The sequence below is a fragment of the Chaetomium strumarium genome, assembly GCF_033439665.1.
Source record: "Chaetomium strumarium strain CBS 333.67 chromosome Unknown B0T15scaffold_6, whole genome shotgun sequence".
NCBI lineage: Eukaryota > Fungi > Ascomycota > Sordariomycetes > Sordariales > Chaetomiaceae > Chaetomium > Chaetomium strumarium.
In genome coordinates, this window is record NW_026944434.1 from 3,374,512 (window position 1) to 3,392,944 (window position 18,433).

Sequence of the window (18,433 nt, forward strand, 5' to 3'; positions counted from 1 at the left end):
GCTTCGTCTTCACCCTGGTAAGGTCGAAGTTGCCTGGTTGCCGAGGTTGCGCACAGACGTGGCCAGAATCCTTTGGCATGCAATGCGAATCCGTACATACCGTACCTACCTGGTACCTGAACAGTTTTCTTACGGACAGGAAAGTCCGTCCAATTTGAGCCACTGATGGTCAGCCCTGTTCAGTCACCACATGGAAATTCGGCGCTCAGCTTTGAGACCCAGATCAACTTGACGGGATCACCTAAGCTTGGTTTTACTGCCCCGCCCCGCCCGTGCATGAGATGACACAGTGGGGCACAAAATCCGCCAAAGTCTATACTAAGAGCGTCCGTGCGTAACTTGAAGCCCACAACCGTGAAATCCTGGGGAAGGAGCAACATCCCCTCCCCCTACTCCCCGTCGATGTTCCAGAAAAGGACCATGGGATGGCACGGTAGCCTGCGGGCTTGGCCGCAATCTCGAGTGTGGAACTTCTTGACTACCTGTGAGTGCAAGGTGCCTTTCGTTGAAACTCGTTGAGGCGTTTTCTCACATTTTTGGCAGGGCGAGGTTTTGGTACCTAAATGAAGGCCCGACATATCCTTGTCGGCCGGCCAGAAATCTACAGATCGGCTGTGTCATGGATAGGTTGCTTATCTGGAGGCTAGCATTGAGTTCGAGAACGACTCGCGAGGCCAGGATCTAGCCGACGCTGCGCCGTCCAGCCGGAGCAGAAAACCCGGTTGCTGACACTGTAATCTGCGTCGCACAACTTGGAACCGCGTTGCTGAGTCGCTGACAGATGTGTGTCCGTGCTCGGCGTCGGGACGGAAAGCGACGTGCGGGAGCGCACAGGTACATGGCTCATCGGCAGACGGCTCGACCATGGCCCCGGAACGCGGCGATCTCGGGCTAGGAAGGGGCTCCGCCAGCTAACTATTGTGCGCCTGCAGAGTCGCCATCACCCAAGATGGCATACGATCGGCGGCGGCGGTGAGACGGAGACCAGCTAAACGTCGTTGCTACTCCTGACTGTATGCCGAGTGTGCCCCGGCGCAAGTGCGATTGAGTTGACTCGATGTTTCTATTCCACAATAACCATCAACACCTCTCTGCCCTGCATTACCTACACCACACGCTACTTCTCCTGCGCCGGCAATAGGACAGCAAACGCCCATTCCGGCGTAGCCTTGTGCGGCTTGGTCAGGTTCGCCTTCATCCAGCACGAGTGCGTGGGGCCCTTGTCGCCCTCGATGACGCCCCAGCCGGCGCCCGTGCAGTTGCTGCGGGACGCGCACGCGTCGATGCAGGCGTCCAGGTTGAGCGTCTTGACGCTGCCGATGTCGACCGACTCGCCGTTGCCGCCGTAGTCGATGCCGCACATGCGCCGGAACCGCTTGCCGTCCGTGCTCGCCGTGTAGACGGTGCCATTGGCGCCCGGGCACACCACGTCGTTGGCGGCCGCGCTGGTCTGCGTTGCGGCTGCCGAGCTGGTCGACGTGGGCGCGAGGGAGGCCGTCGTTGCGACGCTGCGGTTTGTCTGTCAGCGACTTCAGACATGCAAGCAGTGGTGTCTGGTGGTCGTCTTACCCGACGGCGACCGCAGAGGAGAGCGCGGCTTGAACCACCGCTAAATCGCCCTTGACCTGGTTCAAGTCTCTCTGGCTGACGCCCAGGCCTGCGCTGAGGCCGATGACGAGGAGGAGCAGAAGGACAATCGCGGCCAGCACGCTCAGGGCGACGCCGCGTGTAACGCTGAGGACGGTCGGCCCTGAACCGGCAGGCGGGCCATTGGCATGGTGATTGGCATCGGCGAGGGGCGGTTGCACATAGTACGGATCAAATGCCGCTTGCTGGTACTGCAATTGCTCGATCTTTTCTCTTTGCGCTTCTGGTATCGTGTAGTACGGCTGCTGCAACGGTTGCTGGACGGGTTGTTGGTGGTCCATTGTGGGCGGGTCTAAGCAATTAGCCTCCGTTCCTTACAACCAAGAACTCCTCTGGCGGATGTTCAAGAGCAATGAAGGCTATGGCAGCAGCCGGCGATGCGCGTCTTGATGAGGCCGAGGATATTTACGCCGTGATCGCCGCTAAAACCTGACTATCCGCAGGGAGCAGTCTCACGTCAGCCTTTTATGAGCTCCGGCGCTCCTACGCAGCTTTATACATGCACGACATGGTAGCGTGAAATCCGAGCTGGCTTTTGGGCAAGCTCGAGAGAATGGCGTCCTATGTGTGGCAGCGGCACCACAGAACCTGCCAGTAGCTGTTCCACATCGGCGTCGGCGAGATTTGCCACCAGGAAACGAGAAAGGGGCTCCCGAAGAAGGTAACCCTGTGACGCGCGACGGGTGAGTAAGCGACTGGGCGTGCCGACGGTTTTGCAAGCACGATTGGCTGGCCACTTGAGCTTATCGAACCGGCTGCGGCACAGTAACTTGCGCGCATGGTTTATGCCGGGTGCCTGCGTGCTTCACTAGGGTAATTAGGGATTAGTGTAATTATTAGAGCCGGACCCGAATACCACCCGACCTTGAGTGCCGCAGAGACGGGTACGGTTGACTTTCACGGTCCTAAAGGCTCATTGACATCGCGCATCTTTCCAAAAAGTGTATCCCGGTAGACGGCCCAGAGAAGCAGGTCCAAAGGACGTTGGTGCCACAGGGGCGTAAGTAATAATTGGCGGGTTGCAATGGAAGTGAGGACGGATGCGTAGCCGTCCTCATGACTCTCACTCCTCACATGGAAGCGGATCCGACATGGCCGGGTGGGGCCGGTATTTCAGTTCCAGATCGCCAAACGCCAAAAGAGAAAAAGATGCCCTGCCATCATGATCCAGCAGTGAAGAAGGAAGCCAACCAGACCACCGGCACTCGATCGTTCTGCATGCACTGGTCGATCTGAAAATAAGCATCCCTCTAACCACCAACTCACCCACCTAAATACAGCCACATTTTGGTCTCGTTACAGCTAACGTCATTGTATTGTACCGTTCAACCCCGCATCTGCCTCTAGTCCGTCGCTCACGAACACGAAGGAACCCACCAAGAGGTTCATTTTCCGGCATGGATCCATATCTGCAGCTGCCACCGGAGCTTCTGCAACTCATCGTCCGCCAACTTGACCCGGTCTCCCTGATTGCGCTGTCCCAGACATCGCGAGCATGGCGGGCGTTGATCAGCCCGATACACCACGACTTTGTCCAACGGCTGCTGGTATTGGAGCTGCAGCCTAAGCACGGAGGCATTGTGCCGCTGTTCACAGAGCGGGATGATGCCTTCAGCTTCACGCCGCCGTGGACCATCGAGAGGTGGAAAACCATCAATTACGCCTGCTGTGGCTGCATGAAGCTGCGGGGACACATGATGTTCGACAACCGCGCCATTCTGGGCCGGAGATATCGGAAACCGCCACCAGGGAGCGTCGAGGCAAGAAAGGCCACCCTCACCGACTGGGAGCCCCTCAACCACGGCGCTCGATGGAGGCTGATCCAGAAACGGGCGGGCGAGGAGGAGCAACGGCGACAGAATTGGCGCGATGTTGCCCGTCGGATTTACAAACCACACGGGCCTCCGCCCCATCCCTTTGCGCAGCAACCTCCGATCCACGATGTCGCTTACTACCGAGTGCTCGAGAGGCTTTTTGCCGGCACATCGCGCCAGAATCGCCGATGCATAGAGTGCCGGTACCAGCGGGGCGACTGGAGGAAACAGCCCGTTTTCGGCGGCCAGATTCTCCGCGGAAACGCAAAGTGTCCCGTCGTGGTGAGCCGCCAGTTTCCCTTTCCCTCTCTGTGGGAGAGGCACTTCCCCGGCCTCCCGCTTCCTGGGCCGATGCCAGCGCCCAAGGCTCCAAGACGGTGGAGGGTTCTCCGTGAGTGGGTAGACAGCGGCAATGACTATTACACTCTCTATGCCGTGCGCTGTCCATCCTGTGGCAAGTGGCAAGAGAGCAGCGCTTTCCGGCAGTGGACTCTTTGGCACCGTCGCTTCCCCGACATGGGACAGCCTGTGCATTGTCTCAGGCTCCTATGCAACCACTGCCATCTGAACACCTACAAAGACAAGGGCCTGCTTGCGAAGGAGCTCAACGATGGTGCCATCCTGACGATAAACAAGGAGCGTCGCGAAATGTTTTCTTGTCTCACCAGAGGCTGGCGGCTTATCCACAATGACTTCTACCATCCCAAGGGCGCGCTTAGCGACTTGAAGTATCAAGCCGTGCGAGGCGAGATTTTTGACGGAGTCACCTTAGCCGACTGTAGAGTAGAGGTCGACATGACATCTTTTGATGTAACCGATCTTCGGCTATACCGCCTCCGTTTTGACCGGCTGCGGGAGTTCATCAACCATGAGCTCGACCTGAAGACAAGAGCTGAGATATTACAGAGCTGGCTCAGAGTCTGGTTTGAGGAATACGAGCTTATCGAGGACATGTACTGCTGGCTGAACTACCAAGAGATCGCGATCTCATCGAATCCGTATTATGTATTCAATTACGTTATGGAGAAAGCTCCGTACTACATTGATACAATCTACGGGAACTACTAGTTGTTATGAACAAATGATACAAGTCATTCTCTGATTACAAGTTATGATTAGTAGGAAGGTTTCCCTCCCACAAGCGTACAGTTAACGCTCCACCCGGGGCAAATGGATGGCTGCCCATGAGGAGTGGCAGCAATGGAGTGACGGTCACTAATTAAGTGTAACAGTCTGACGTCTTGGACGACACCACGAGTATAAGAGTACTACGTAGTATCAAGTATAGATTCCGCGGAACGCAACTTTGACACCAGCCATCACCAACTCTCAATGTTAGCAAACCCCTCCACCCCCCCCCCCCCCCCCCCCCCCCCCAATTCCACAAGTCGCCCAAAGCCCGTGTTGACTGAAAAGTATTCCGCAGAATGGCGCAGACTGTTCAGAACACCGTACCTGCCCCTGACCTAGGCATTCCTCTGTCTCCCCACACCGTTGATGTTTCCATCATCAACACCAACAGCACCGTCCAAGGGGTTTCGGCCCATCTATTTTTCACCCCGCCCCTGCAAGGTTACGACTGGCTGGGGGTGCCCGTCTTCTCCTTCTTGATACAGCACCCAGGGCTGAACCGCTCCCTGATCTTCGACCTTGGCATCCGCAAGGACTGGGAGAATCTGAGCTCACCAGTCCTGTCGCGGATCAAAGGCGGAGGATGGACTCTGCGCGTAGAGAAAGACGTGCACGAGATTCTCGAGGAGGGAGGGGTTAATCCGAACAGTATCAAAGCCATCGTCTGGAGCCACCATCACTTCGACCACACCGGCGACCCCAGCAAGTTTCCCCCTTCCACCTCGCTCATCGTCGGACCAGGCTTCACAAAGGCCATGCTCCCAGGCTATCCGATAAACCAGAACTCACCCATCCTCGAAAGCGACCTGGCCAACCGCGCCCTCATCGAGCTGGATTTCTCACCAGAAGATAACAACTCCGGACCCTTCAGGGCCCACACCATAGGCCGCTTCCAGGCACTAGACTACTTCGGCGACGGCTCCTTCTACCTCCTCGGCACGCCAGGCCACACAACAAGCCACATCGGCGCCCTCGCCCGTATCAAGTCCAATCCCGTATCAAGTCCAATCTCGTATCATCAGACCCAGACTCCTTCATCCTTCTCGCCGGCGACGCAATCCACCATGTAGGCGAGATCCGCCCAAGCCAGTACCTCCCCCTGCCCGACCAACCCTGCCCGGAGTCGAACCCGCACCCGCTGGACTCGCATTACCCTTGTCCCTGCGGCGAGGTCTTTGAAGACGCCATCTTCCGCGGGCGGGGCCGTGCGAAGGACCAGCCGATCTGGGACCCGGTCGGACTGAAGGAAGGCGAGGAATCGTTGCATGATGGCGCTCATGAGGTGATGCATACCGCAGAGAAGCTGCAGGCGTGGGACGCGCAGGATCATGTGCTCCTTGCCGCGGCACATGACGAGTCGCTGTTGTTTGGTCATGAGGAGTTTTTTTTTCCCAAGGGGAAGATGAACGAGTTTGTGGAGCATGCCTTTGGGTGAGGCAGAGGTGGCGGTTTTTGAGGGACTTTGCGCGGCCGGTTGGGAAGGAAGACCATGAGGTTGTGAGGAGACGCGATTGGGGTCCTCCTGGACATGAGAATGCGGGGGAGAAGGGGGAGAAAGCGTAAACGATAGGCGAGGTGTGATCATTAAAGACATTGGAACTCGATGGGACATGGAAAAGGGGTGACTGTTGTAGTTACCGAAAGACCTCCCCGTTCACCATGAAGCGTGATACTTTTGCCCAGAGCAACAACTCCTGGTCAGTATCATGGGACTGGCATGCATCGCATGCCTCAAATGTGCTGTGAGGGCACGGTAGGCTGCCTCTATCCGTAGCGCTCGCGCAGGACGCATGTCTTGGGGCCCACGGAACCCGATCTAGAAGGTGAGCATCGCCGCACGCCAGGCAGCAGCAAAGTGAAGCCTCAAAGAAAGGATTGAATCGAGAAGACAACACCAGTCCCAAGTCTGGTTCCCAATCACGCGTCACCGTGTAGTCGGAAAACAAACAGATGCTCTGCCTAGTGTACCGGATTAGAGCTGTTGTATTACATATCTTCGTATCATCCTCGATGCTGCAGCTCGCTCGCTCGCTCCCAGTGTGGCTAGGGTAGTACAGTACAATGCCCTTAGAAAACTTCAAATGCCTCCAAAAGAAACTGGATGCTGCGCGGTAACTGAAACATCTAGCGAAAGCGTGACCCGCCCGCAAATCATGATGTAAAATATCTCGTGGCGGGGTAAGTAAGGCTTTGTTGACCCAGCTGGTTTGTCAAAGCATGGGACAGTGTGCTGTTCCATCTTTTTCACTAGAGTGGTTTGTCCAGGATCTGCGAGCCTTGCAGAACCTTGCGCCGATATTCCTCGACGTGTCCTGGTTGTCTGTAGGCAGCCTCGATGAGCAGCGGCGTCAGGGCGGCCATGACATTGTGGCCGAATTCGCGGTTCGTCAGCTCCTTGTGTGCCCAGTAGTGGCGGACAAACTGGCCGATGCAACCGCACCCTGCAACCTCGGGGATGCCGTTGGCCTCCTTGCATGGGAGGTGTCTGATGTACTGTGGGTGCGTGTCGATGCTGTAGCCGTCGAGAAAGTCGTAGCGCACATGGGAGCTGAAGGCCGACTGTTCGTGGAATGGCTTGTCCTTCCAGACGGCGCAGCCCGGGTAGCGCGTCTCGTCGGGGCACTCGGCCCAGTCCTTGAACAGCCGCTGGGTCAGCTCGCCGGCCTGTGCGATGATGAAGCCCGTGTTGACGTTGGCTCTGTGGCGGTTGTCGAAGTTGGGTTCGCCCGCCGGGTCTTCGGCCATGGCGACCAGAACCTCGGGCCCAATCTTCCAGTAGTTGAGGAGCCACTCAAGAGGCACTTCGGGCGACGGGAACATGGCATCGTAATCGAGCATGACGACGATGTCATATTCCTTGAGCAGTTCCTTGGTGAAGAGAACCTTGGACCAGTGTGGTGCCCGGTCGGCATACTTTGGGGACCTGATGAACTTGTACGAATAGCCATGGATCTGGGCGTACAGATAGTGACTCAGGAAGCCTGCTGCCGGGTGTCCCAAATTGTCCCACCTGGGCAGCTCGTCGGAGAAGATGCTGCCGTTGCCGGTGAAGTCGCGGTTGTCAATGTCGAAGATGCAGATCCGCTTCCCAAGGGACTGGGTGTGGATCAATTCCCCCGGGGGCGGCAAATGCTTCACCTCGCCATCGATTGTTGTGAAGGTCGGGGCGGTGATAGGTAGGACCAGCGGCGCCCACAGCGCGCGAATCACATCAGGCAGGCGGTCGAGAGCCGATGGGCCGTCGGGGCAGGTCTGGTGGATCGAGGGGCTCGGAGAGTCGGCCTTGTCACCGAACGTCACCTTTGGTCTGGCAGCGGTGCAATCGGTTAGCGACAACGCGCATTGGAAGCGACAGCAGAAAGGGACTTGCATTGGCGGCTTGGGAATCGACCCATTGTACAACCCAGTCGCGAGGATTAGCGTAATCACCAGCACCGGCAGCAGGAAAACAAGCCGCCGCCAGGACTGCGGGAGGTTCTGTAAAGCGGTCATGCGAAGAGCCCGCGCGAATGCGCGGATGGCACGAGGCCGTTGGGGTGAGACTGGAAGAGAGTGTAAAGCGGTCGGTCGGTGCGACGGCGGTCGCGATCGGCGAAAGGGAAGGTTACAAGTTTTAGGGCCAAGCAGGGACCAGGATAACCTTATCGATGGGATCCGACTCCCTTTGCGACACGCGTCGACAAGAGGGGAAGGGAAAAAGGAAGAAAGGAATCTGGGACGCGAAAAATGATGAACAAGGAAAAGAGGTAAGGTAGGTACTGATCGGACCAGGGATGCGCATATTGGTGGGAAATGAGGCCTGAGGCAGGCGTACATACGGTAACACCCCGGTGGCTTGGTCTTACAGTTGGGAAGGAGCGGTTGGGGGGGCAAAGCTACCCCGTTTCCGACCAAAAGCACCATTGATTGGCCTGTGCCGATTCGTTTGGTTTTCTGCGTTCGTATCGCGTCCCCCTGAATGGAGTTGCACATTTTTGGGCCACTTCCTCACAAGACAACTTGAAGTTGACAGCTGCAACGCCCTGATCTCCGTTTTGAGGTTGCTCCACGATCTAGGATCCTAAGTCGGACGGTGTCCCAGTTGTACGGCCGAACATGAAACACCTCGTTACTATGTAATGTCTCGCTTCCTCTTGATGTTGAAGGAGAGAGACCATGGAATTGCGCCCGAGTCAGGCCGTTGTGGCCTTGATCTGAGGAAGTGGACCCTCGCTTGTTTTTTACTGTATGTACAGTACCAGCTGAATTCGTACTATACACAGTAGTACGGCTCGAGTACAGCAAGGAGTCCGTATCTTACATACAAATGCAGCGTTATCAAGTGGGGCTGTCCGATTTTCCGGAATCCGGACCGTTCACGGCCCGACACGAGCCTGAAATTTTGAGGACTTTACACTACCCCTGACGATGGCTGCTGAATCTGATATCCGTCCGCAGCGGCAGTTCGACAGGATCGGCTTCACGTACACACCGGGTGTACAATCACTACAATGTACAATCCGCGATCTACAGTCAGGGCTTTGCCTCGGCCCTCCTGTTTCATTGACAGCCATTGGTAAGATGGGTATTGGGCGGTCAACTTGGAAGTCTGGCAGACAGGTCAAGTGCCGAAGTTGCATGTGGCACTCCTCCATCATACTTGGCGATGGTGGTGTCAATCAAGGGACACCGACCATAGACCAGTTTGTCAATTACTGCACGACAGTTGGCACTGGGCAGTTGAGGTTCCCGTGTTGTTTGTGTCCTCCGTGCCGGGCTGAGTGATATCACACAAGTTCGTGGCAACAAGCCGTATATGGAGCATGTGAAAGGATAGATCGCACTTAGCAGAGACAGAATGCTCGGACTAATGGTTACAATGGTACTGTTGTGCCTGTACAATGCTCCATCACCTGATATTACGGCACAGCTGCAAGGACATAGTCGTGCTTACTGCTATTATTCCCGCCTGTCGAAGCACAGATTGGCCAAGGAACCAACCCTACCTCTCACATAAACACTGGATGAGTGGACGTCGGTCATCTCAGACCTGCACCGGTTGGTGGTGACGAGTTACAGTATCTCGGACCCTTTGAATGCCACTAACTACTAGTATTGACGGCGAGATGGAACGGCCGAGTCTTGAAATGGAGGGTTCTCACACGTCCCTACTTCGAGGACTCCTGTGTAGGTGATGACGGTGAGGAATACGCAGCTATGACCCGGCGCATCAATCTCAAGACGGACCTGGCACTGCTTCCGATGCTCTCACTGCTCTACCTGCTCAACGGCCTGGATAGAGGCAACATCGGGAATGCCCAAACTCAAGGTGACGCCTCACTAACACAACAATACAATTATTACAACCGCGTGGGAGCCGTGCTAATATGAAAACTCAAGGCTTCACTGACGATATTGGGGCGCAACCCCGGGATCTCAATTTCGCCGTCCCGCTCTTCTTCATCACCTTCGTCCTCTTCCAGCCGTTATCGGCGACCGTGGACTGGTGGCTGGGGCCGCGGCATTGGATTCCCATCATGGAACTTCAGGGAGATCCGTATCAATAATGGACGCAACTGCTGACGGCCAGCGAGCAGATATCGTGGGGTGTGGTGACTGCTACGCAAGCCGTCATCCAAGGACGAGGTGCGGTGCCTTTCCCGGCGAAGGCCACGGGTGTCTTGTCGCCTACTGAGTATCTCTAGCCGCTTTGATTACGACACGCCTGCCCATCGGAGTGCTTGAGGCCGGCTTCTACCCGACAGTCGTCATGTATCTGGATCGTTTTACTCCCGATTCAACCTTGCCGTCAGAGTCGGGCTGTTCTACAGCCAGTATGCCATTGCTAATGCCTTCTCCGGAGCACTATGTAGGACATGTCCACAGCCTCGTAACCCTCATGTCCAGTGATGCTAACAAGTCAAGAAGCCTATGGTAACTTTCTCATCCATCATCCTCGCCTCAAGCCCTGGCAGCTCCTATTCGTTATCGAGGGGTCTGCCACCTGCTGCCTGGCCGTGATAAGCTGGTTCTGGCTTCCAGCAGGGCCGGGCACCGCATGGTTCCTGACCAAGCAGGAACGAGCCTTCGCCTCGGACCGGGTGCGCTCAGGCTCTCCCGATGACGGCGTCTCTCCAAAGCTCACCAGGAGGGATGTGGTGGAGACAGCCAAAGACGGCAAGCTATGGTTCGCGTTGGTCTCAACATCTGCGCCAGCGTCCCCTCCAGCGCCTTTCCGTGTTTCTGCCGTTGGTGGTACGGGGAATGGGATACCGGACCCTCGAGGCGAATCTGGTAAGCATGTCCACTCATCCCCAATTGGTCGAAGCATCCAGCACGCGTGCATGCATGCATGCGATGCGCAGAACATGACGCGACCGGCTAAGCACAGCCAACACAACAGACGTCTGTGCCGCCTGCGGTATGCAGCGCACTGGGCCTTTACCTGTTCGCATTCAGTTCGGATCGCCGGCAGGAGCGGGGTTACCACATCATGGCAGCCATCGTGGTCTCCCTGGCCAGGCTGGTTGCCGTTGTGACGGCGCCAACGAGTGCAGGGCGGTATGCGGCACTCTGTATATTCCTCTTCGGGGGTTACGTGCCGCCCCTGCTCACCGTTGCATGGCACAGCGGCAACACACCCGCCGCGGGGAAGAGGGCCCTCGTGCTGGGCGCCAACGGCTGGGGGAACCTCGCCGGCGTCATCGGGTCGCAGCTGTACAGGCCCGAGTACGCGCCCGAGTACAGGAAACCGTTTCTGGTGACACTGGGCTTTGTTGCGACGGCACTGGTCGGATTCTTGGCGTACTGGGCCGCGCTGCAGACAGTAAACAGGCGGAGGGCGGCCGTCATGAACTCGAAGACGCCCGAGGAGATTGAGATGGAACGAGCCAACGACCAGAGATATGCAGACCGCAACAGGCAGTGGCCATGCGAAAGTCGGCAAGTATGCCCTTCCGGACGGCACTCGGTGGGTGGAGACGAGGGGTGGAGACGAGACTCTTGTGAGCGAAGCGGAAAATCGAAACCTTTCGGTGAAACCGGTGAAAACCCCCACTCTGCTGCAGCCGCCCTCGCCCGGTTCATTGTTACCGGCTGCAAGCGGTGGTTCGATTTCTGGTCATGTTCCCAATCAGAATTCGAACATCTGGATGCACACAGGCGAGTTGGCGGACAAGGGGCGCAGGATGGCAAGGGGGACTCGATTGGAAGGATGGGAATCCGGAACTCAGACCCGGGGGGTGGCAGGGTGGAGGGGGCGGCAGGGATCGAGACCAGCGTTGTCCTGGGGGCCCCACTGAGCAACTTCGATCTCCCCCCGCCAGACGCTCCGACCTTCGCCTGTTGCCTCCTCCACCTACGGGTACTGACACCGAAACCTTAAACTCCCCGTCAGTCTTGCCGCAACCATCAATCGAATCCAAACCAAAAATCGACTCCCGCGCAGCGCCACCCCTACGATCCGATGCCAGAACATGCCGAGGCAATCGCATTCATCTGGAAGCCAGAGCAATCCATCGACCTCGACGCCGTCACCGCTGACACGTCTGCCCGTCAATCCGCGCAGGAAGAAGGTTGCGCCCGACGAGCGGAAGCGTGTTGCCACCGCGTAAGTTTGCGCATTTCCTGTCTTTTGCCGCCGCATTGCTGCTGCGAGATGCGCTTGCTCTAACCTTTGCTTGTCGCGATCAACAGTTGCAACAGCTGCAATGTCCGCCGCATCAAGTGCAGCGGTGAGCGGCCGTGTCGCCAGTGCATCAGCGCCCAGCGTGACTGCCTGTACCCAGAGCCCATCGAGAGGGTCACCATTCCCCGGAGCGAGTTGGAGGCTCTGAAGCAGCGGTGCGCAGAGCTCGAGCGGCAGCTAGGCGAGGCCGAGCGCGGCGACCGGCAGCCGGATGCGCGGCAGCCGCGTGTGCTGCCGCAGCAGGTCGCCTCGCCCTCGGCATCGTCCCGAGCCGACACCGCCGACTCCCTGTCGCTGAATGGCGACCCGCAGCCCAGTCGTCGGCCCGGCCGCATCGACGGGAGGTTGCTTGCCGATTCGACCGGCACCTCTCGCTATCTCGGCGAGACATCCGGGGCCACGTTTCTCGATTCGCTTAAGGAGTTGGTCGCGACGGCCATGCCCCTGGCCCGCGTGCTCAACAGAGAAGTTGAGGAGAGCAAGCCCGACGCCGCCTTTCTCCAGTCTCGGGGCCAGTACCAGACGCATGACTCGCGCCCCATGGTGTTGCCTCCGGATGCGGATCCCCTGATCCTGCCATCCGCGGCCGAGATTCTCGACGCGGTCTCGCAGTTCTGCTACTTCCTGCAGGACGGGAACGGCCTCTTCCGGAGCGGTGGCATTTGGTTCTGGCCTTTCGGTGATCCGCAACGCGTCATTATTCTCGCCTCCCTCCCGGTTGTGCAACGCCCGCTTGCCGGGCCTTACGATCTCCCACTGGCTCTCTACCACACGGCTTTTGCCCTCACACGCCTGCTGAACGTCAGGGAGCCCGGATCCTTTGCCGATGGAAACCTTGGAGAGGACTATTTTGCCAGGGCCCGCGTGCTCCTAGGCAACCTCCTGGATCGCACCACTTATACCATCACTGACATCGCCGTGCTTGCGCTCATGGCCTTGTACTTCATCGAGAACAACCGGCGAGACGCGGCGTACATGGCGATCAGCAATGCCATGACCATCAGTGTCATGCACGGCATCCACAAGGGCGTGTCGATCGACGAGACTGGCGTGAGGACTTTCTGGACGGTATACGTCCTGGACAGGTGAATGCATTCCGCTGTTGATACTCCTCGGCTGGGGCCGCTAACCATTTGTTCTCAGGTGGCTAAGCTGCGTTATGGGGCGGCCTCCAACGACCCCTGATGACGCTATCACCCTCCCGCTTCCCAGGGATTCGCTGTACGTGCCGCCTCAATAAATTGTCCACGCCGTCCTGTGTGCTAACAATAGCCTAGCCGCGAACCGCGTCTACCCCCATCAGATGGCCTGCGTGCGCATGTGGAGCTATGTAAGATTTCCGACTACATCGTTTACAGCAGCTACAGAGAGTCTGGGGTGGCTCGCCTCCTCACCAATGCGACCGCTCGCGTCGACAAGGCTCTGGAGATGCTTCACAACTGGCATGAGAATCTACCAGAGTCTCTTCGTCTCCCTGACCCCCTGAGCCTCCTACCGGCCGACCTGTTCACCCAGTCCAGTGGCTTCCAACAAGGTCCGGCGGCCATGCTGAGCGGAGCGGCTGAGTTCGGACAAGACCGGGCATGTTGGGCCCTGCATATGAGCTACTACCAGGTGAGATGAGGAGGACGCGTACTGTAGTGGGGCACGGACGATGCTAACTGGGGCATACTAGCTCATAATCCTAGCAGTCCGGCCGGCGATGCTTATGGCGGTTGCGAAAGCCGTCGCTAGCATCCTGGTCATCGACCAGCCGTTCGACATCGAAAGCCATCCATCGATCCAGCCAATACGGGCTTGCAGTGACGCGGCGCGATGCAACCTCCGGCTTGGTCGGCTCATGCATCTCCACAGTCCACGGCAGAAGCTGCTGCTACCCGACTTGCACAACGTCTTCAACGCGGCCATCATCCTCACCATGCATCAGATCGTCTTTGTAAACCTGAGAACCCAGGACCTGGAGGATGTCGGCTGGGCCAGCGAGGTCTTCGAGACGGAAGCCGAGACGGGCAGCGAGTACGCCAAGGACTGTGCGGGCGTCCTGCGGGACCTGAAGTATCTCGCGCAGCAACTACGGAATCCCATCCACGATCCGGCGACGAAGGATCGGCTCTTGTCTGACGAGTCACTCCTCCGCCATCTGCAGGCAGTGGAGCAAGCCATTGCCGTAGAGATGATGCTTGGAGGTGGCGACGGTGCGACGGCTGTTGCTGCCAACGGCGCCATGGCCTCTTCGGCGCTCCACTCGAGCTCGACGAACGGCGCGTTCTACAAGAGCGTCACGGCCACCTATGGCAAGCTGTCGGATTGGTGGAAGGCTGATTATATGCACTTCTATAATACGTTTCTTTCCTAGTTTGTCCGACCCGGCTGTTTCCCGCGATGGCGTTGCAGTATACTATGGGTTAACGAGTAGATACCAGGCTGGTGTGACACTGTTTCTTTTCATGAGCTACGCTTTATTTTTGTGTGTCTGGCTTCGGGGTTACTGGCAAGATGAAAGGGACCAATCTTCGCTATATCATTATTACAAACTCCCAAAAAACCGTTCCTGCTCGGCTTGCAGCTTCTCGGAATGTTGTGCGATCTGCTGCACCGTCCACAACCCAGACTGGGTGACGTATGCATCGACCAGACCGGCAGGAACCCACTCGAAGAAGATGTTGCGGATCTCGATCTTGACCCTGCCGTCTCTGCTGCTCGAATTCCGGATCGCGGCGGCTGCACCTCGGACCCGTCCGCTATTGTACTCGGCCTGCCAGGCCCGGCTGATCTGTGACGGATCGTTATCCTCCACGATGTGGTCTTCTCGCCGGCCCGGGGGGGCGATCTTGTCGGATTCGCCCAGCACGAAAACCTTGGCCCCCGGGCAGACATGCTTTGCGCTGAGCACGGCCGGGAGCGACCCGGTCTTGTTGCTGACGTCGCCTGAGGCGGAAATGCGGTCGGCGCCGAGAAGGACGACGTCGATGTCCGAAGCTGCGAGGGCGGCGGAGGCGTCGGAATAGATGATTATTGTGTGCTCTGCCTCAGCGGATGACGGACCACTACTAGTAGTACTGCTGAGATCTTCGGCCAAGGACGCAGCCAGAGAGAGACCCTCATACAGCGGGCGGGACTCGAGCACGCGGAGGTCGAGCACAAACCCCGCCTCGAGCGCCGCATCACGGAGGCCCTGACGGATGGTTGAGCTCTCGGAGAGGGTTAGGATGGAAATTGGCTCGTGTGCAGCTCGCTTAGACGGGAAGCTCGTCTCGAGATAAGCGGTGAAGGCTTGTGAGATGCGCTTTGCTGCTTCCTGGCGTGCTGCAATGCGTTCGTCCAATTCGCGGAGAACGGCACCGCGTAGTGGACCCGGCTCGGAACTCTTCTGCATCATCACCTGCTCAATGCCCGCGAGCGCAGCCAGAAGCGCGCTCATGATGGCGGCGCCCATACTTTCCCGTCCATTCTTCCACAAATGCCACGCCGCAAACCGCACCTTCTCCCACCACTCTTCGGCCAACCCGTTCTCGCCAGGGCCATTCATCTCCGCTAGAACTCCCCTCAGCGTCTGCAGGGCCGCACCCGCCATCTGGCGGGCACCACTCTCGTGATCCCGTGCCAGGGCCTCAAGCCCCACGGAAAGGACCTTGCCCGCCCCCGCGGGGCCGAGGTCTGTCTCGAACCACACCCGCCGCAAACTCTGCGCCAGCCGCGGCACGCTTCCTGGGTAGTTCCCGTCCCCATCCGCTTCCCGGATGATGGCGTCCGGGTCGTGCCACGTCCAGTCTTCGTGCTCCCAGTCGATCTGGATCTTCTGCTCGTCTGTGGCGGGGTTCTTGAGTTGGAACAAGAAGGGGTGGACGGTCCATTCGCGCCGGATGGATGGGTCTTTGAAGCTGTAGGGCTTTCCTTGGCGGAGGAGGACTAGGGAGGTTGGTGTGAGCGTGGTTTCTTCCTTGATCTCGCGCCATGCGGCCGAGACTGGGGAGGGGTCGAGGGCCGGGTCGATTGTTCCTGATATCGGGGCCAGATGGTGTCTGGTTGTTTCGAGTCAGACTTTTGGACATTGAGTTCGAGGAATGTTTGTGAAGGATCAATGATGCGATTGGGGGACCTGGAGATGCCAGATGGGAGAGATGACTCGGTGAGGACTGCCGAGGAATGTGGAGGGCGATGCGATGTCCGTCCTCATACTCTCATAGCCGGAAGACCTACTGGTACGTCGAGACCTCGTCGCTGCGCTGAAAGAGTGCGATGCGGGGGCGTTGTTCATCATCAATTTTCATGAGGAAGGAAGATACCACGGAGCGCTTCTTCCACTCACCACCCGAACTCGGTGTCGTCGCCATTCTCACAGGATACGGACGGATATTTCAGATCACACTCCTTGCATTAGGCGGTGTGGGTCAGTTAGTTGGAGCAATGACAGATTTCTGCGTGTCGGCTTGGTGAATTGCATCCAATGACGAGCTGCGAGCTCCGTGAAGCGGTGTTGCAAGCTCCCTGTCACAGACACCCTCCGGTTGGCAGCGGCATGATTCCGAGGGGCCAGGAGCTGTCCGCCAGCTGTCGGGCAATTGGCATAGGTCGTCTCTTCTCTCGACGGGAACACTTGCCAGAAGCGGGGCACTGCAGGTTCAACACCAAGAAGGCTTTCGCCCTTCATGGTCTTCATTATTATTATGTTCACTATCCATTTCCGCTTCTCCCATATATACGTCAGTTCCCTGGTTTGCCTAGGCTATATCATGATTATCTTCTTCTTCGTACCGCATGACACTCCCTCTTTTACCTCCGACCTGCAGCTCTGCACCCTGCAATCTGCGTAGTGCGTATCCCTCATCCAACAGCACACCCTACCCTACTCACTCCGCCAAGGTTGGTGCCTTCCCGTTGCTTGTCTGAGGTGAGTCTTGTCCTAATAATAAAGGTCAGTTAGTATCGAGTTTGCTCAGCGGACCATATGATTGTGGAAGGCTGAGGGAGCAAGCTTACAAGCTGCACTGTGATGCCCAGCTAGGTTATTATACAGTAGTACCATCCGCGCTAGATTGCCGAATGGGCGAGGTCTCTCCGTTGCTACCAATCAGCAGTCACTAGTGTATCTTTGCCGCTCCTTAGCTCTGTGACTCTGAACTATCATGGGCTGCATCTCCTGAGTCTATGCGTCTACAGGCTTCGGCCACGCGACTAGCGCTCTCGGCTTTAGCCTCTTCTAGCCACACAGCATCGAGGCGGCCTGCGTATGCTGGACATAAGAGCCTGCACTTCTCGCTTCGTTTGCAGCCAGAGGTTGCGCTTCTCGAAGCCGAGCTTCAGGTCTCTCTCCACACATTTGCTGAGCCCGTGGAGATATATGTCTTATAACCGTCCCGGACGGCATTCTCAAACAACTGGACGTCTACGACCCCCGCGCGCGAGGTGTACCCGATGGTGAGCCCACAGGGCATCGGCATCGTTGCGGACGTCCCAGAGGAGTTTGGGGACGTCGCGATCCTCGAGGATCGTTCGAAGAGTGTTCCCGTTGGCACGGGGAGTGGTGAAAGCCGAGTGTGCGAGGGTCTGGACGTCAACAGTAGCTGTTGGTCCAGCCGGGTGTACGAGCACAGTTCAAAGAGTCGAGGTCCCGTGCCGACTGAGATTCTTGCCCTCGAGGTCTAAGCAGAGCGTGCTAGATTTGGGAATTTGCGAGATGAATGTGGCGAGCTCCGCCGGCGTGGAAAGTAAGACTGGGGATGCCATTTAACGTCTGGTGTCTAGGAAATCCAAAAAGAGTTTGCGGTGAATTTTCTTGGGTCTATACCTTAGCGGAGAGCTGGGTTGGCTGCTTTATAAGGAAGAGTCCTAGCTCTATTCTCTCTGCTATATCTAATGACTCATTAGGTTATCATTAAGCATAATGATTCGCCAGCGTCATGTGAGATGGTGATATATGACGTTTGATGATATAATACCTTGGGTTGCTTGTCAGGTTATCTCTGCTTGAAGTTCAAGTTACGTATCTAGTCTAGCCAGACACCACCTGGCTAGGTTACTACCCAGTATTGAACGGAAAGGTCTTTTATATACCAGCACGTGACCAGTTATAAAGGTTCGCACCCGTTGAGCTAACCCCGCGTGATATTGTGAAGTTGGTAACATATGATATAATACATCAGGTTGATTGTTTGGGTATCACTGCTTGAAGCCG

General features: G+C 57.3%; 7 protein-coding genes across 7 annotated transcripts; 4 read left to right on the forward strand and 3 right to left on the reverse strand.

Moving 5' to 3' along the window:
• Positions 1–869: 869 nt before the first annotated feature.
• On the reverse strand, positions 870–2,068 carry B0T15DRAFT_286019 (uncharacterized protein). Its single transcript, XM_062863635.1, has 2 exons — positions 1,570–2,068; positions 870–1,508 (listed from the first exon to the last, which is right to left on the reverse strand). The coding sequence occupies exons 1-2, from the start codon at positions 1,926–1,928 to the stop codon at positions 1,118–1,120; spliced, it is 750 nt and encodes a 249-aa protein (XP_062719629.1). The 5' UTR covers positions 1,929–2,068; the 3' UTR covers positions 870–1,117.
• Positions 2,069–2,708: 640 nt separating this feature from the next.
• Positions 2,709–4,597, forward strand: B0T15DRAFT_286058 (uncharacterized protein). The gene is made up of 2 exons (XM_062863636.1): positions 2,709–2,960; positions 3,017–4,597. The coding sequence occupies exon 2, from the start codon at positions 3,045–3,047 to the stop codon at positions 4,527–4,529; it is 1,485 nt and encodes a 494-aa protein (XP_062719630.1). The 5' UTR covers positions 2,709–2,960; positions 3,017–3,044; the 3' UTR covers positions 4,530–4,597.
• Positions 4,598–4,888: 291 nt separating this feature from the next.
• On the forward strand, positions 4,889–6,155 carry B0T15DRAFT_487154 (beta-lactamase-like protein; the record flags this gene model as incomplete). The annotated part of the gene is made up of 3 exons (XM_062866415.1): positions 4,889–5,570; positions 5,615–5,962; positions 5,995–6,155. The coding sequence occupies 3 exons, from the start codon at positions 4,889–4,891 to the stop codon at positions 6,153–6,155; spliced, it is 1,191 nt and encodes a 396-aa protein (XP_062719631.1).
• Positions 6,156–6,839: 684 nt separating this feature from the next.
• B0T15DRAFT_402533 (uncharacterized protein) lies at positions 6,840–8,084 on the reverse strand (the record flags this gene model as incomplete). The annotated part of the gene is made up of 2 exons (XM_062865168.1): positions 6,840–7,892; positions 7,959–8,084. The coding sequence occupies 2 exons, from the start codon at positions 8,082–8,084 to the stop codon at positions 6,840–6,842; spliced, it is 1,179 nt and encodes a 392-aa protein (XP_062719632.1).
• A 1,704-nt stretch (positions 8,085–9,788) lies between these two features.
• On the forward strand, positions 9,789–11,579 carry B0T15DRAFT_487156 (major facilitator superfamily transporter; the record flags this gene model as incomplete). Its single annotated transcript, XM_062866416.1, has 9 exons — positions 9,789–9,900; positions 9,972–10,128; positions 10,162–10,217; positions 10,277–10,354; positions 10,387–10,440; positions 10,500–10,768; positions 10,800–10,865; positions 10,975–11,495; positions 11,552–11,579. 9 exons carry the CDS (start codon positions 9,789–9,791, stop codon positions 11,577–11,579), a joined length of 1,341 nt encoding a protein of 446 aa, XP_062719633.1.
• Positions 11,580–11,852: 273 nt separating this feature from the next.
• On the forward strand, positions 11,853–14,700 carry B0T15DRAFT_286142 (uncharacterized protein). The gene is made up of 5 exons (XM_062863638.1): positions 11,853–12,180; positions 12,267–13,343; positions 13,402–13,479; positions 13,536–13,872; positions 13,934–14,700. Exons 1-5 carry the CDS (start codon positions 12,047–12,049, stop codon positions 14,612–14,614), a joined length of 2,307 nt encoding a protein of 768 aa, XP_062719634.1. The 5' UTR covers positions 11,853–12,046; the 3' UTR covers positions 14,615–14,700.
• On the reverse strand, positions 14,700–16,770 carry B0T15DRAFT_286124 (uncharacterized protein). The gene is made up of 2 exons (XM_062863637.1): positions 16,459–16,770; positions 14,700–16,280 (listed from the first exon to the last, which is right to left on the reverse strand). The coding sequence occupies exons 1-2, from the start codon at positions 16,590–16,592 to the stop codon at positions 14,786–14,788; spliced, it is 1,629 nt and encodes a 542-aa protein (XP_062719635.1). The 5' UTR covers positions 16,593–16,770; the 3' UTR covers positions 14,700–14,785.
• Between the last annotated feature and the right edge of the window lie 1,663 nt (positions 16,771–18,433).

Bases quoted from the DNA above. Each gene is read 5' to 3' on its own strand.
- B0T15DRAFT_286124 (XM_062863637.1), bottom strand. From the start codon at position 16,592: ATGGCGACGACACCGAGTTCGGGTGGTGAGTGGAAGAAGCGCTCCGTG. The intron at 16,281-16,458 runs GTAGGTCTTCCG...CGAAACAACCAG, and splicing joins GACGAGGTCTCGACGTACCA to ACACCATCTGGCCCCGATAT.
- B0T15DRAFT_286019 (XM_062863635.1), bottom strand. From the start codon at position 1,928: ATGGACCACCAACAACCCGTCCAGCAACCGTTGCAGCAGCCGTACTAC. The intron at 1,509-1,569 runs GTAAGACGACCA...GACAAACCGCAG, and splicing joins TCCTCTGCGGTCGCCGTCGG to CGTCGCAACGACGGCCTCCC.
- B0T15DRAFT_286142 (XM_062863638.1), top strand. From the start codon at position 12,047: ATGCCGAGGCAATCGCATTCATCTGGAAGCCAGAGCAATCCATCGACC. The intron at 13,344-13,401 runs GTGAATGCATTC...ATTTGTTCTCAG, and splicing joins ACGGTATACGTCCTGGACAG to GTGGCTAAGCTGCGTTATGG. The intron at 13,873-13,933 runs GTGAGATGAGGA...GGGGCATACTAG, and splicing joins TGCATATGAGCTACTACCAG to CTCATAATCCTAGCAGTCCG.
- B0T15DRAFT_286058 (XM_062863636.1), top strand. From the start codon at position 3,045: ATGGATCCATATCTGCAGCTGCCACCGGAGCTTCTGCAACTCATCGTC.